The following is a 16317-nucleotide window of genomic DNA, read 5'->3' on the forward strand; positions in this document are numbered from 1 at the left end:
CAAACAAAAAGTGAATTTGATTTCTCCATGGTTTGCTTATGTTTTACCACTTGTTATATTTAAGGAATTTAATGAGGAAATATAGACAAAGGTATAGACTAAATTTTATTAATTCGTATAACTTTAGAGGGGAAAAAAGCTCCCCTTTCCCAAGACACTTGACAAAAGAGCTGCCAGAAAACAATCTTACCATCACCCGTGTCTATCTATCTGAGTGGGATTTGTGTAGTGCACAACCTGCGAAACCCTCCTAAGTGGCAGCCTTAGGGCCATCAAGATTCAACTTTCATTTTTTTCCCCACATCCTCATTAAGTACATACTGTGGCCCAGGTACTAGGTCCTGGGAATGCCTTGGGGGATCCTAGCAAACACAACAGGACAAATTATAGAGAGAATGTGTTTGTCCTCACTGGATGCTTCCCATCCAAGAATGTGTCTGGGCTTTTCACATTTCTCTTCCTGCAAATTTTGGTGATGCCCAAAGGAGAAGTGGCACGAAGGGACCATCTCTGTTTTACGACAGCCTACTCGCTGGGGGGACTGGAGGAGGTGAGTCGGGGTGTGGGAGGGGGGGCAAACAGAGAGAGGTCTTGCCAGTGTCTCTCCATGGAGCAGTAGACAGACACCTGCACTTCATGAGTGGACACTGTGCCCTGGTCCCTAGGGAGTGGAGCCAGGGTGGCCAGACTACATCAGAAAATGCACAAAGGGTGCCCAGTCCCAGAAGAGAAATGCATGATGTGTGTCTGGCACAGAAAGAGAGGGTTGCTAGGTCTCAAGAGTCTTCTTAGGCTTGGACAGTAAGGACCTCAATGCTCACCCCAATGTACTTAAAGATTCAAGGCCCCACAGTTTTCTAAGCACCACATCATCCTCTTAGATTCCCGTGTCACCCTCAGGAAGGGGCCGGGGCTGCAGTTTGGACTGAAATGGAATTTTCCGCCAGCCCAGAAGATTACAGTTTCAGATTTGAATTTAAATCAATGCAAAGAAAATAAGAACAAATTGCATTGCTAACTTCACCCTGAGTTTGCAGAACCCCTGCTGCCCAAGCAACAGGCAATTATAATACAGAGCACTGGGTGTTAAGACAGCAGAAATGCAGAATGATATGGAAACACACAGGAGGAACACACACCCAGCCTGGGGCACATGGTGGGGAGAGGAGAGGGGGTAGAGAAGAGCCTGTAGAGGAGTTGAATCTGGAAGGATAAATTGAAGTGAGCTGGGAGAAGGAGTCAGGGAGAGAAAATCATTTTAGGCAGAGGGAACAGCATAGGCAAAGGCCTAAAGGTGGGAAAGAACATTATACATTAGTGCACTTCAAATAGGTCTAGCCAGACACCTGCATTTGGTTTCTGGCTTTTCCTTTCCATCCTTCTCATGTACTGGTTCCTGGCTGGGGAGGGGCAGCAACATCAAGTTCCTTCTTGCCTCCTCTGATCACAGCCTAGTCTCAACTTTTTCTTTGGTTTGTTTGTATGTTTGTTTGTTGTTTTTACTTTTTAGGGCCGCACCTGCAGCCTATGGAAATTCCCAGGCTAGGGGTCGAATTGGAGCTGCAGTCGCTGGCCTGCGCCACAGCCACAGCAATGCCCGATCTGAGTCATGTCTGCCTACACTGCAGCTTGCAGTAATGGCAGATCCTTAACCGACTGAGTGAGGCCAGGGATCAAACCTGCATCCTCATGGATACTAGTCAGGTTCTTAACCTGCTGAGCCACAACGGGAACTCCCATTTCATTTTCAATAAAGTGTATCTGGATGATAATCCTCTGAAAGATGCCCTCTGCCAGGGGTGTAGAATTTTAGCAGGTATCCTTATCCTGCGCAGATACTGCCCACCAAGTCTGTGACAAGCCAGGCCTGTTTCCTAGAGAAACAAGAGTATGTGAGGAAGGAGAACGCAAAGATATAAAGAGGAAGAAAATGGAGGAGGCAGCTGGGAAAGGTGGAATTACCCCAAAGCAGCAGTGAGGATGCAAGCAGGACAGTTACAGGGAAGGAAGACTGGGCCTGGGAGGAGGCCTGGGTCCTGGCCACCATACCCTGAGAGCTAGTGGTCTGACCTTGAACAGGTCTAGGGTTGTGACCATGGATGACAAGTGAAGTGTTCCCATCCTCGGGCTCATCCTCTGTAAAAAGGAGGAGGTCCAGGTGACTGGTTCCTACACCTGGCTGCTTAGACCAGGTTTGGGAACAACTCCTCTGAGAACCTGTGATGTAACTGAGCCTCAGGGGTGGTAGGGTGAACAGGAAGATCCAGGCCACCAGCCCCAAGTGTCTGAAGGCCCAGCATCTCTGAGATTTAAGGGACATCTCTGAGATTTAATGGAGCCTAAGATGGGAAGGGCACAGAGAATTTAGGTCTTGTTTTGTTTTCTGAAGCACAGCAGCCAAGTGAGTGGGCAAACAGGAAAGTGCTTAGAACTAGTCTTAGATGCACTGGCAGGTCTTTTCTTATTTCCTTTTGAGTGGCTGGAACGGCACCAGCCTCTGATGTAGCTCAGGCTGTGGGTGAAGTTCTTCCTTAGCGTTACTGCCAGATCCGCCCACAGACCCAGGCTCACAGGACCCCACGTGCTTCACCTGATCCCGGGCTTCTCCCTGGCCCTTGATGCAGTTCTAGAGGGCTTCCTTTGTTCTCACAGGCCCCGCGTTGGGCACCCAAAGACTGCTGGGTCGGGGCTGACCCTGTCCACCTGAGACGGGTCCAGAAGTAAGCAGCTGTCCTACAGTATTTCTGAGAGTCCTTGGAGCCACATGTTTACAATACTGTTATGGATAACATCAAATCGTTTACTTAGAAGCTTTAAAATGTTTATTTTTGCAGGCCCCAGGTAACAGCAGGCTGGGCCCCCAAGCAAGGCTTTGACATCAGAATGGACCTGGGCCACAAAGGAGCCCTGTGTGAGCCCCCAAGGTGGCAGGACCAGTGTCTTGGCCAAGGGTGGGTAGGAACCTTCCCCCTGCTCCTGGCTGTCATGCTACTGTCCCCAAAGCTCCTGCCATTCTCCTGGATTGGTGACTCTAAAGGCAGAGATCACCCCAAATTAGCTGGTAACTGACCAGAGGGGGATCTCCATGATGACAGTGAGAATAATTCTTAAATCATGTGAGCATATTCTGGAGGTCCTCAAAAGGCATGAGCAAAACCCCAGGGAGCTGATACACACCCAGCCTGGCTCCCAGAGGCCCCAGGTAAGGGCAGGGGTGGGGGCAGACTGTGGTCACTTGCTTCTCTGGGCCTCAAGTCCCTGATCTGTACTATTTGGGGGTGAATGGAGTGCTCCACATGCCCTTCAGCTTTAAAAGTCCGTGAGAGGTGAGAAGTAGTGGCCCCAAAGGTAAGAGAGCATCTTCAGGGAGTTCCTGTCATGGCTCAGTGGAAACGGATCCGACTAGGAACCATGAGGTTGCAAGTTCAATCCCTAGCCTTGTTCAGTGGGTTAAGGATCTGGCATTGCCGTGAGCTGTGGTGTAGGTCACAGATGCAGCTTGGATCTGTGGCTGGCAGCTATAGCTCTGATTAGACACCTAGCCTGGGAGCCTCCATATGCCCACAGATGTGGCCCTCAAAAGACAAAAAAAAAAAAAAAAGAGAGAGAGCGAGAGAGCATCTTTCTTCAGGCAAAGGTTATGCCAACAGAGGAAGTGCAGGTGACAGCACTACCATCTTCAATTACAATTAGCACTTCCACTTAACTTGAGCCCCCCGGTTTACATACAGACCCGGTTCACACACAGCCCCTGTTCAGCCTCACCGTAACCCTGAGAAGGGGCCTAGTGTCTCTTTTGTCCATATTGAGTGCCCAAGGTCACAGGGCAAATGGAGAGCCAGAATTTGGATCTGGAACCTTCTGGCTTCAAAAGCTGCCTTTTCCCATGACCTTCAGGGGGCTAGAAGTGCCTCATGAATGGAGCACTAATAACAGACTCTCGGAGTTCCTGTCATGGCTCAGAGCTTAACAAATCTGACTAGCATCCATGAGGACGTGGGTTCGATTCCTGGCCTTGCTCAGTGGGTTAGGGATCTGGCATTGCCGTGAGCTGTGGTGTAGGTTGCAGATGGGGCCCTGATCCCAAGTTGCTGTGGCTGTGGTGTAGGCTGGCAGCTGGAGCTCTAATTAGACCCCTACCCTGGGAACTTCCATATGCCGCAGGTAAAGCTCTAAAAAGACGAAAAGACCAAAAAAAAAAAAAAATGGGGGGCGGATTTTGTGTTCAAATTTTCCCTTCTTATAAGGGAACCGGTCACACTGGATTAGAGCCCACTCCAAAGATCTCATTTTAACTTACCGCTTCTATAAAAGTAAGTGCACATCGTGAGGTGTTAGGGGTTAGGATGTCAGCAATATTTTTTTTGGGGGGGGGCACAGTTCAACCCATAATAGTTTTCTCTGGCACTCCCCCATTCATGCTCTTCCCATGTGCAAAATACATTCACCCGACACCCCCCAAAGCTTTCATCATTCTGGCATCAGCTCCAAAGGCAAAATCTCACCCACCCATCCACCACAAAGACCCAGTTTTCAGCAGCTCCCAAATCAGAGTCCCCAGGAGTCCTAGGGACTGAGAGCTGCAGCCAGCAGCCTCTCCACCAGGGGCGATCACAGACAGCCCAGCATAGGTGGGGGTGCGCTGCCCAACAGCGGCTAAGTCACACCCTGACATCTCCCTTTATGAATCATCTTCGGTAAAGGCTGACAGTTCCTTGAGACAGTTTCTCAAAGGAAGTTCAAAGACCTCCTCTAAAGATGGCCTTTCAGAGAAACAAAGAGGAAGAGTGTCAGGGCTTCCTGGCTTTCCCAGGCATCAGGTGCCAGAAGAGTGGCGCCTTTTGTGCTTTTTAAAGTGAAAAATTAAAGGCAATTCTTTGAACTTGTGATTTCAGAGTTAACTTATTTTTCAGTTATTATTATTTTTGTACCCTAGCTTTTCTTTTGACCTACAGCTGTTTTCACAACTGATTATAAAGGAGCCCTGAGTCCTAACGGTATTCAGGATCACAAAAGCTCTCAGGGCAACACACACACACACACACACACACACACACACACACACGGTTGAGCTTAGCCTCTGCATCATCCTCAGACCTCAGAGCAGGGGTGAAAGAAGCCGAGAAAGGACCAGGAATCAAGAAGGTGTGCCTCTAGAGGGACTTCTCTGGAGGGTGGCCAAGCTGAGAGGGTCGCACTGAAGAGTTGAGGGAAGAGGTGAAGCAAGAGGTGAAAAAGGAAATGTAGATGAGGGGAAAATACTTGGGGAGAAAGAAGAAAACTTAAAAAACAGAGGCAGTGTAAGAAAGGGAAAGAAATGGGCTGAGGAGGCATGGGAAAAACCCACAGGGAGGGGAAGGAGAGAGGGAAGGAGGAAGGCAGAAAGGAAAACTACAGCCTGACACCAGTCTCTGGAAGACGTGGAGAAAGCATTGGCTGGTCCCTCTCAAACAATGATGAGCCTCGAAATGGTTCCCCCTTGAGTCCCATTTCTGCTCCTGGGGCTACTGGAATTTTCGAGAACAAGGTGACACCTTGGACCCAGCGCAGGAGGGTTAGGAGGGGTGCTTAAGAGATGAGATGCCACTTAAGAGGCTGTTCTGAGAGGGTATCAAGGGCTGAGTTCCCAAGAAGCAGCCCTGCTGTGCAGTGCAAACAAGACCGGGAGAATGAACAAAGGCAGAACGTGCGGCAATGTGCTCCGTGGCCACGGGCACTCAGCTCCTTGCAATAAAGCCACAGGCTGTACCAACTCTCCAGACTTTCAAAGCCTCTTTCTTTGTTTCTGTCCTTAATATCTGTATGAACGCAAGCCAGATTTTATTCGAATTCAACAGGCAATTCTGACTCACTCCATGCTAGATGGTTTATTAGTGGTAGAGATGGAAAGAGATGGCTACACTGTAACCAGCATGACTGTTTTCCTTCCAGTGTAAATTTTCTTAGTGTAAAGAGGTTTTTTTTTAAATTAAGCTCCTACAATGTGACAACAAATATCCACCTTTGTTACATGCATGTGAACATACAACTTTTTTTTTTTTTTGGCTGCCCCATAGCATATGGAGTTCCCAGGCAGATCCAAGCCATAGCTGTGACTTAAGCTGAAGCTACAGCAATGCTGGGTTCCTTAACCCCCTGAGCTGGGGTGGAGATCCAACCTGCATCCCAGCGCTCCCAAGACACTACTGATCCCGTTGTGCCACAGCGGGAATTCCACAAACATCTTTATTTTTAACTTTACAAGGTAAACTCAGTTAACATATCTAACTTGATGAATCAGTTCCTAAGACACCAATATGGGAAGAGCTTCTTCTGCCCACGGTGAAGCATAGGTGGTTAAATTTTATATCTTTCATTCATTCACTGAGATGATAAGTGTTCAGTCAGGGCTTACTATGTGCTGGGTACAGGACCAGGTGTTGAAGATAAGATGTCAAGCAAAACAGACATGCACTCTGTCCAAGAACTTAGAGTCTAATGGGGGAGCGAGAGAATGGTGAAATATTCACAGCTAGAAATGGTGACAAATGCTGGAAGGGTGTGCCAAGAGTGTGTACCATGGAGACTGATCTACAGCAGCTTTGATCTGAAATCTGGAAGGGGTGGCGGGGGTGGGGGGTGGTGCAGACAGCATTCCAGACAGCAGAAACAACCTGTATAAAGGCCAGGAGCCAGGAGGTCCAGGGGTCTTCAAGGACACAGAGAAGGCAACGTGGCTGCGGTGCAGAGCAAGAGACCGAGCAAGCTTGCCGACTGAACCAGAGGTCCGTGTACAGGGCACAGACACCATTTAAGTTATTGGAAAGTCAGCACAGGTTTCTAAGAGGTATGACAGGGTCTGGTTTGTTTTTAAAAGGTCACTCTGGCCACCTTTAGGTGAACAGGTTGGTGGAAGGCAAGAGTGGGTGTGAAAACACCAGCTGGGAGGTGAGTGCAGGAAACCAGACCAGGGGTAGGGTAACTGGGTCTGGGGTGGAGACGTGAAAATTCCATTTAACAAGTTCCACAAATTAACCCCACCTGTGGCTTCTTTACAGTAATGGAAGGTGTCCTGGAGGTTACAGAAACTAAATGAGATGTTAGAAAGAGGAAGTAATTTTTACATTTTTTTTTGTCTTTTTGTCTTTTTGCCTTTTTCTAGGGCCGCTCCTGCGGCATATGGAGATTCCCAGGCTAGGGGTCTAATCGGAACTGTAGCTGAAGGCCTACGCCAGAGCCACAGCAACGCAGGATCCGAGCTGCATCTGCAACCTACACCACAACTCATGGCAACACCGGATCCTTAACCCACTGATCAAGGCCAGGGATCAAACCCGCAACCTCATGGTTCCTAGTCAGATTCGTTAACCACTGAGCCATGACGGGAACTCCTAAATCTTTTTTTTTTATTTTCCTGGAAGAACCTTCATCTAACTGACAGAATTCCAGAGTGGGAACGGACACGAGGGTCTCTCTCAGAGGCCTGAAGATGTTCTTCAACATCTGCAAGTGACAAGGAGGCCTCCCTGCTCTTTGTAGGATGACAAAAACAGTCTGCCAACAAGTCTGGATTCTACCACCTGAAGTCAAGGAGACGGGTGCCTTCCAAATGACCCCCCTCCTGTCACCATATCCCTCTCCCACCACATGTGCTAGGCTTTCCATGTCGGTCTGTTCCAGGTTGTGAGCTTCTACCTTGGCTGGGCCAAGCAGACTCCATACCATGACTGGAATTCCAGATCCTGAAGTGTCATTATTGTCAAACTAAAATCATGTTAGCTGCCTTGGTGGCTTTAACACACTGTGGACTCACTGAGGTTTGTAATACATTAAGCTGTGTTTCCCAGCCCCTACCTTCTCTGGGGCTTTTCTACTTGTCCCCATTCGATGGGTCCCTATCAAGATCTTTCTGAATCCCCGTCATTGTAGTCATTTAATGAGATGTGAAACCACTGTTAGTAAAATCTAGCTTACCTCTCATCACCATGTCAATTTGGTTTTCCAAAGAGGAGGTGGATGTGGGGTGAGGGGGGGTGAGGTTTCTCCCTTAATTTCCCCTTCTATTTTTCCAAACAACGAGTTATGGGGAGGAAAAGGCTACCCAAACTATTTCTTTGTTTTCCACCTTCCGTGGATAAAATATTTACCATTCCCCACTCTGAAGAAGAATTTAGATCTTTCTTCCAAGTCTCCAGGAAACTCTCCCAGACCCAGCACATCCCAATGCGAAAGCTAAGTTAGTGATCTTCTGATCCACCTCCAGATACTTGGTCTCCTCCTAACTGCTCAAGCTCCAAGGGAACAATGAAACATTTAAGCTCTGTCCCTGCCCAAGCCCAGGAAACAGACACGTTTCTCTAAACAGGTATTAATGCCATTCTGAACATCTGGTTCTCTCCCTAGCTTTTTCAACCTCAGCAAAACTAGAAAAAGCCCCAGAGTGCTCTAAGGCGATACACCATACACTTATTTGTGTAATCAACAAACATCCACGGAGGATCAGTCTAGGTTATCAGAGAGCAGGGGCAGAGCATTCCTGGAAGGTGAAGTCTGAGGAAGATTTTAAATTCAGATGAGATTAAAGAAAAGTCAAGAGTCTGGCTTCATATACAAACGCAGTATTTTACAACTTTTAAATTCAAGTGAGATCAAAGAAAAATCTAGATTGTGGCCTCAGGTGTCTAAGGAGAAGGGCAGAACCACAGGCCATTCTAATCAAAGGCCTCTATAGGTGGAGTCCCACAGGTGGGATCTGCCGCTTAGTTTCCTAGATATGAGTTTGTGAAATAGCCCCGAGGGCCAGTATTTAGAACACAACCATTTAGATAAAGTTAAATGAGGAAAGAAGAGGAGAAATGAGAAGGCACTTGAGTGGGGAGAAAGGGAGAGTCCAGGAAGAAAAACCGAAATGCACTCCTTGCGCACTTTTCTGCCCGAGAGGTTTGACGGGCTTGTTTCAACCTGGCATCCGGGTCCAGAACAAAGCGGCCGGGGCCGCAGAATGGGAAGAGGGAAGAGGCGTCTTAGGCACGCGGGGGGTGGCGGGGGCCGCGGGGATGCAGGAGGCCACGGCCACCAGCTCCCGAGGATGGCGGGGGGAGGGGTCCGGGCGCCGCAGCTGTCCCTTGCCCGGCCCCACGCGGACCCGGTTCGGGTGCCAGGGTCCAGGATAGTCCCAGGGCACCCCTCGGGATTCTCGGGGGGCTCGGCCCCGACTGCCCCGCAGCAGCTGCGGGCGCCTAGCAAGCTCCAGGCCCGCGGTTCCCGCTCCGGGTGAGGGCGCGGCGTGGTGTCACCTTACCTGCGCGCAGAGGGTCGTCCGGAGAAGCCATGGGGGCGGGGTGGGGCGCCGGAGCAGGACAGCGGAGGAGAGCCGGGTTGCAGGGGCGGGGAGGCGGACCGCTCCGACACGCGGGGCGCAAACCTCCGCTGCCCCGCGCGCCCCTCCTCCTCTTTCCCCTCCCCGGCTTTCGACCGCTCTTCCCTGCGCTCACTTCCTGCTTGGTAATTAGCAAAGCCTCTGTCCCGCGCGTCCAGGTCCCCCCTCCAGAGGCGCGGGCGGGAGCCCGGGTGCCGCGGGCCGGGGCACTGGGAGGAGCGGCCGAGTGCCCCGGGGTTCCCAGCGCCCGCGGTAGGCGCCCGAAACAGCCCTAGGCCCAGGTTCCCCCCGGAAGGTCCCAACGCGGAGCTCCGCGCAATTGCTGCCCGGACCGGCTAGGAGACAATTATCAGCTTTGAAACCCGGCTGCAGTCGCAGGTCGTTTTCCTGGCTCCCTCGCCTCGGCTTCGATCAGGACACAACTCTCCTCCGCGCACAGGTCTGGGCTGAGATGCCTGGCGGCGATTTGATATTTAAACAATTTCCTGATCTTTAGGCAGAGTGCGCCGCTGCATGATGGCACACGCTAATAATTTCTATTTTGATTTTTCTTTGGCATTGGTTATTACATGACCTCCAGGGTAAGCGCAACACAAAGGGAGTGAAGAGAGGAAGCCTGATACGCACTCTCACAGCCTCTCTAGAAAAAGAGCTTAGGGCTCCCTCAGAAATGCCGAATTGGTCACTAAGGTTTAAATTTTAATTTTGGAAAAATTACCTGCGCACAGATTGGAATCGTTTACTAAGAATATATTTAAGATTGTTACATTTGCACTAAACCTAGCATCAGTCATAAACCTATTATTATACAAAAATGAGAGGCAATTTAAATTCAACAGGACTCTCTTAAGGGTTTTAAGTAATCTATGTCTTCGCACCCAAGAAGAGAAAGTTAGGAATTGGTTTGGAAGAGATAGTAGTTTTTAGTCAATTTATCGCAAAGAAGCAGTCTCTGGCTAAAAACTCAAGTCTGAAACATGCAGGAAAGTAGTAGTCTTGGTGACCAGGAGCTTGCTTTGTGCCTCTCCCCATCTGTTTAGTGGTCCTGAGGCCCATGACACTCTCCAGATTGGCCCCTTACTCTCTGGCATATGCCAAGGAGAGCACAGGAGGCTCAGAGAAGATGGTGGAGCTGTGTGTCAACCTTCTGGTAGAAAGGTCTCTGGGGAATTTGTCAGTGGGAGGATAAACTTCCTTTTGGTCTGCCTTCTAATACGAAGGTGAATTTTTTTTTTAAAGGGTATTTTATCTTAGCATGAATTTTTGAGGTTTGGTTTGTGGTTCTTTCCATATGTCTCATGAGGATGGAATTATTTCTGAGGTTGGTTGTCGGGAACCACAGGTCAAGCTGGCAACAATCTCAAGCATTGTTTTAAAGCTGGTTTGCTTTTCAAAACCCTGAACTATAATTCATCATTTTATCACTCTTATTATATCAAATGGAAGATGGGTGGCAGAAACACACTTTAAGGTTAATTTTTTTGGCCATACCCACAGCAATGCAGAAGTTCCTGGACCAGGGATCAAACTCACTCCACAGCAGTGACCCAAGCCACAGCCATGACAATGCTGGATCCCCAACCCATTAGACCAATAGGGCATGCCTAACTTTTTAAAAGAAAATTGACTATATATAAATATAGGTATAGCTATATATAGGTTATTATTCCCTTTCCTATGAATTGCAAACATAACCCCTCATTACCTTATTTTTCCTATGTGCTCTGTGAAACTATAAAGTATAAATGAAACTTTTTTTGGATTTACAAAAAACTAATTTAAAAACAGTTGTCATCCACTAGAGTTCCCAAAGGGCTCCCGTACAATCTATTTTCTGTCACACGATGTTCTTCCACTTTTACTTCTATTGCTGCCCAAAGAGTGTTTTTAAAATACTCCTTAAAATAGGCATTCTTTATTTTTCTTAGTAGCACCTAAATTAACTCCTGAATCTCAGAATCACAATAAATGGGGATTGGTTAAAAACAAACAAATAAAAAAAAAAAAGACATGCCGGATTTGACTCATGGGCCTGTCACATGAATTTGTGTTACTTTAGCAAGTAATCAAACCCTGGGTTGGTAAGAATTTGTTGGATTATGAAAGTTAAATGAAATAATGTATATATAAAATACCTAAAAGTGCCTGTCTTAGAACAGGTGCAAATAAACCAGCTACCTTCCTGCTTTCATTCTTTCCTTGGAATTTAGTCTGTTGAGAGAAGCTTCTGTTGGTGTTGTTATAAGAAATGAACCAGGAGTTCCCGTCGTGGCGCAGTGGTTAACGAATCCGACTAGGAACCATGAGGTTGCGGGTTCGGTCCCTGCCCTTGCTCAGTGGGTTAACGATCCGGCGTTGCCGTGAGCTGTGGTGTAGGTTGCAGACGTGGCTCGGATCCCGAGTTGCTGTGGCTCTGGCGTAGGCCGGTGGCTACAGCTCCAATTAGACCCCTAGCCTGGGAACCTCCATATGCCGAGGAAGCGGCCCAAAGAAATAGCAAAAAGACAAAAAAAAAAAAAAGAAAGAAAAAAAAAGAAATGAACCAATGTTTATTATGGTGTCTGTGCATAGCATGGGTCAATGGACTGGTAGTACCCAACGCACCAAACAAAATGCCAAGCCCTGGGAAACCAAAATGAGAAGTCCCTGACTTTTAGGAGTGTATGATCCTCCCCTTTTAGGAGAGAGTGCAGATATTCTTTCACTGCAGAACCAGGAAAATGAAAGTTTAAACCAGGAAGGGAATATGCACGGAAGAAAGGCACTCAAGACATCATGAAAGTCAAGGGGCTTGGCGGCGACCGTCATCATGGAAGCTTTCAGGCAAATTTTGAGATGGTCATTTATGATAACATGGTTAAAGCCTTAAGTGGAGGAAGGAGCTGTTGGTCTTGTATCTTTTCACAGAGGATGACAATGATCAGAAAGGTTATCCTCAAGTGAAGAAAACAACTCAAAATGTAGTTTTTTGATTCATCATTGAAATGTGTTGGTTTTGTTCATTTTACATCATTTGGAGTGTTACATACATTTATGCAACCTGAGATAAAAAGCCATATTATTGAAGCACATACTTCCTTATTTCAAAAGGTATGTACATTGTGTACCAATGAACTGAGCACACCGTGGTTAGAACGTGGTTAGAACAGCGATGAGAGCACATGGATTTAGGATTATAGGAGTCTCCTATGTTCCAGAATGGTACAGTCCCTCGGTTGAACTGGCTTGATATACCCTCAGGGAATTGTGTGTGGTGGAAGAGGCCCAAATGAGAGATAATATGTGTATTTGTCTCCTCCTTTTTGGAACACGTGTTTGCTAAAGTTTGGCTAGAGTATGTTAAGTCATTGGCGATGGATCTTTGTTGTTTTGCCATACAACCTGTCATAGTAATGCCCCAGTTTTCTCCTGGAGAACCATCCTTCCATTCTCAATCCATGTGATCAGGTGGTGGTACCATGACCCCTGCCTCCTCATGCTAGGGGTTGGCATGTAACCCAGTCATAGCCTTTCCAAACATTGCTGGATGAGCCAACAAGCCTGGCAGCTGCATAGGACCTTTGCTGGGACAGCTGGAAGGTGGGTGTTTTAATAACTAGCCCAAGACCACACAGCCTGCTGCGTGGTCGAAGAAACGAGGAGGCGTGAAATATTTGGGAGGGTCCACATCATGGAGAGCCTTGAATGCCAAACAAAAGCATTTGAAACTATTTTTCAGCAGCAAGAAGCCAGAAAGCTAGTTTTTGAAAAGTGGCATATGAAAATTGGTGTTTTTGAAGGATTAGTCTGGCAGCTGTGTGGAGGAGAGAATGGAGCAAGGAGAGAATGCAAGCCAAGAGACCATTTAATCTTTACAATACACTGTAATTTATTACAGGATTGAATTTACATCCTTGTCCAAATGGGAGGGTAACTCATATCTGAAATTTTAAAATGTCCTTTTGTGACCTTTGAAAGCATTCATTGTCTTACATGAATTGATTGTCTTGCAGATTTACATATGTGCATAAAAATGCATTCTAAAATGTTAAAGGAGGGGCTGAAAACTTAAATAAGTAAAATATGTGATGGAGCATGATAATGTGAGAAAAAAGAATGTATACATGTATGTGTGACTGGGTCACTTTGCTATACAGTAGAAAATTGACAGAACACTGTAAACCAACTATAATGGAAAAAATAAAAATCATTATAAAAATGAAATAAAAATAAAATATGATCACTGTTGCTGATTTGAAAACTGTTTGACAGGAACACAACATTCTGGTGAATATATTTAAGCATGAATAGTTTTTCAAGGTTCCTCTGCTTCTCACTTAGGCAATGCCTGATCTTCTATGTACAGGAGATTCAATCTCTTATCTCCTCCTATCAACTTACCTGAATTATCTACCCATCAAGATGCATGAGCTAGAAACCACAGTTTTTGTACCTTGTACCCCCAGAATGTGGAACATAGACTCAAACTGGTGACTCTGAAATCTACGGATTCACTAATCATTAAAAAAAAATTAGTTTAACAATTTGTCCTTTAGAATTTATTCTGAGCTAAGTCATGAAGGTGGATCCAAATGAGTTAACTGAGAACTTTTAGAATTAATCAGTGACTTTAGCTTGGAGGAGAGATAAAGTTCGATATGTCGAACACCAGCAGCTTTCAAGTACCAACAAAAACCAACTGGGCAAAAATGATCCCATTTTCAAGCAGCAAAGAAAGCCATCAAGTAACTAGGAATGAATTCAGTAAAACCAAGTAAAAAACATCGTGAAGAAGTTCCCGTCATGGCTCAGGGGTTAATAAATCTGACTAGCATCCATGAGGATGCAGGTTTGATCCCTGGCCTCACTCAGTGGGTTAAGGATCCGGTGTTGCTGTGAGCTGTAGTGTAGATTGCAGAATAACAGGAAGCCGAGTTACCCTCCTGCCTAGAACAAAAACAGCAACAAAACGGACAAAATATATAAAACAACAGTTTTTAAGGCACTGCACAGCAAGCCAAGAAGGACAGTGATCCCCAAGAGCAGGCATATGAAAAAGCAGTTCCTATGATCACCCTAGCTTACTTCCTTGAGAGAATTTCCAGAGAAAGGGAACCCAGGAAGAATCCGATGGACTCCCTAATTCGAAGAAATGTAGTCAGAAGTCTGAGCAGACAAGGCAGCTGGAAGGCACAGGACAAAGTTCTGCAGAGACTTCATGGAAAGGTCCCTGAAGATCATGGAATAGCCTTCTTGACTACTCAGCATAATACCTGAGGTACATTCTTCACTGATAGGAAAGAATCCAAGACTGGGGAAAAGACGATTATGGGGATATGTGAAAGGATTAGAGGGACTAGTACCTGGTGCTCACTCAGGGCCAGTAATAGAGCTTTTTCCTACCAGCAAAACTGGGGAAAAAAATCCTTATACTTCATGGGCATTTGGTAGAGTGCCCAGAAGAGTTTTTCCTCAGTAGTGGGGAATAATTACCCCTAGATTGAGCAAGCACTGTTCCATTATGACCTAACAAATCTTAAAAGCAGGATAAAACTCTTTTCAAGTAACTTAGCTGTATCTCAAGAAGCTCAAGAAATACAAGTATAAACTGGAAATATAAAAATAACCAGTACCAACAAGGTACATACACAATGTCTGGGATACAAAGATGGCTAAGCTTGCAAGAAGAAGGAAAATATAGGCTCCTAATACGGAGAAAATTTAGTCAATTGAAACCAAATCAGAACAGACACAGATGTGAGAATTAACAGAAGACATTAAAACTGTCATTGTAATTGTATTCCACAGCCTCAACAAACTAAGCAGATACATATAAAATACTGCACACCTGGAGTTCCCATCATGGTACAGCAGAAACGAATCTGACTAGGAACCATGAGGTTGCAGGTTTGATCCCTGGCCTCACTCAGTGGGTTAAGGATCTGGCGTTGCCGTGAGCTGTGGCGTAGGTCACAGATACAGCTCAGATCTGGCATTACTGTGGCTTTGGTGTAGGCTGGCAGCTGTAGCTTCAATTAGACCCCTAGCCTGGGAACCTCCATATGCTGCAGGTGTGGCCCTAAAAAGCAAATAAAATAAAATAAAATAGAATAAAATATTACAAACCCAAAATAAAACTTTCACAGATTAAAACTGTAATGCCTAAATGAGGAATACACTAGCCAAGATTAACAGCCAATGAGACATGGCAGAAGAAAAGGTTAGTGACTTGAAGACATAGCAACTCAAAGTATTGAAAAAGAAAGTCAGAGAGAAAAATATTTTTTAAAAAAGAAATGAAAAGAACTGTGGCACAACTTCAGGTCACATGCAGCCAAAATCCTTGAAGTAGAAAAGGGAAGGAGGGGACCAAAAACGATTTAAAGAAATAATGGCTGAAAGTTGTTCAAATTTGATGAAAATCTTAAACTAACAGATCTAAAAACCTCAGGGAGTCCCAAGCACCAGAAATATGAACTCACCTTCACCCAGGCATAGCACAGTCAACTTGCTCAAAGCCATAGACAAAGAAAAAAATCTTAAAGCAGCCACAGGAAAAAAGTCACATTACAGAGGGACAAAAATAAGGATGACAACACACTTCTTATCAGAAACCATTCAAGCCAGAAGACAGTGGAGCATCTTTAAAGAAGTGAAGGAAAAAACCAAGGGGGAGGGGGAGGGAGTGGGGTGGTTTGGGAGCTTGGGGTTAATAGATACAAACTATTGCCTTTGGAATGAATTAGCAATGAGATCCTGCTGTGTAGCACTGAGAACTATGTCTAGTCACTTATGATGGAACATGATGTGTGAAAATGGAATGTGTACATGTATGTGTAACTGGTTCACCATGCTGTACAGTAGGAAAAAATTGTATTGGGGAAATAACTATATAAAAAATAATAAAAAATTAAAAGAAAATGTTAAAAAAAGAGAAAAAACTGCCAACCAGAATTGTACACCCAGTAGAAATGTCTTTC

The 16317-nt window shown here is 46.0% G+C and overlaps 2 protein-coding genes across 2 annotated transcripts in view; one reads left to right on the plus strand and one right to left on the minus strand.

Annotated features, from left to right (window-relative positions):
• The window catches only part of EDARADD (EDAR associated via death domain), a 64372-nt gene extending 54569 nt beyond the window's left edge, over window positions 1-9803 (minus strand). Inside the window, exon 1 of the mRNA XM_047762269.1 lies at window positions 9281-9803. Coding sequence (XP_047618225.1) covers window positions 9281-9311 — 31 coding nt within the window. The 5' untranslated portion in view covers window positions 9312-9803. The remainder of the gene's footprint in view (window positions 1-9280) is intronic.
• The window catches only part of LOC125116954 (integral membrane protein GPR137B-like), a 30322-nt gene continuing 23314 nt past the window's right edge, over window positions 9310-16317 (plus strand). Inside the window, 2 exon segments of the mRNA XM_047762655.1 lie at window positions 9310-9610; window positions 10399-10508. Coding sequence (XP_047618611.1) covers window positions 9310-9610; window positions 10399-10508 — 411 coding nt within the window.

The sequence above is a fragment of the Phacochoerus africanus genome, chromosome 15 (assembly GCF_016906955.1).
Source record: "Phacochoerus africanus isolate WHEZ1 chromosome 15, ROS_Pafr_v1, whole genome shotgun sequence".
Lineage (NCBI taxonomy): Eukaryota > Metazoa > Chordata > Mammalia > Artiodactyla > Suidae > Phacochoerus > Phacochoerus africanus.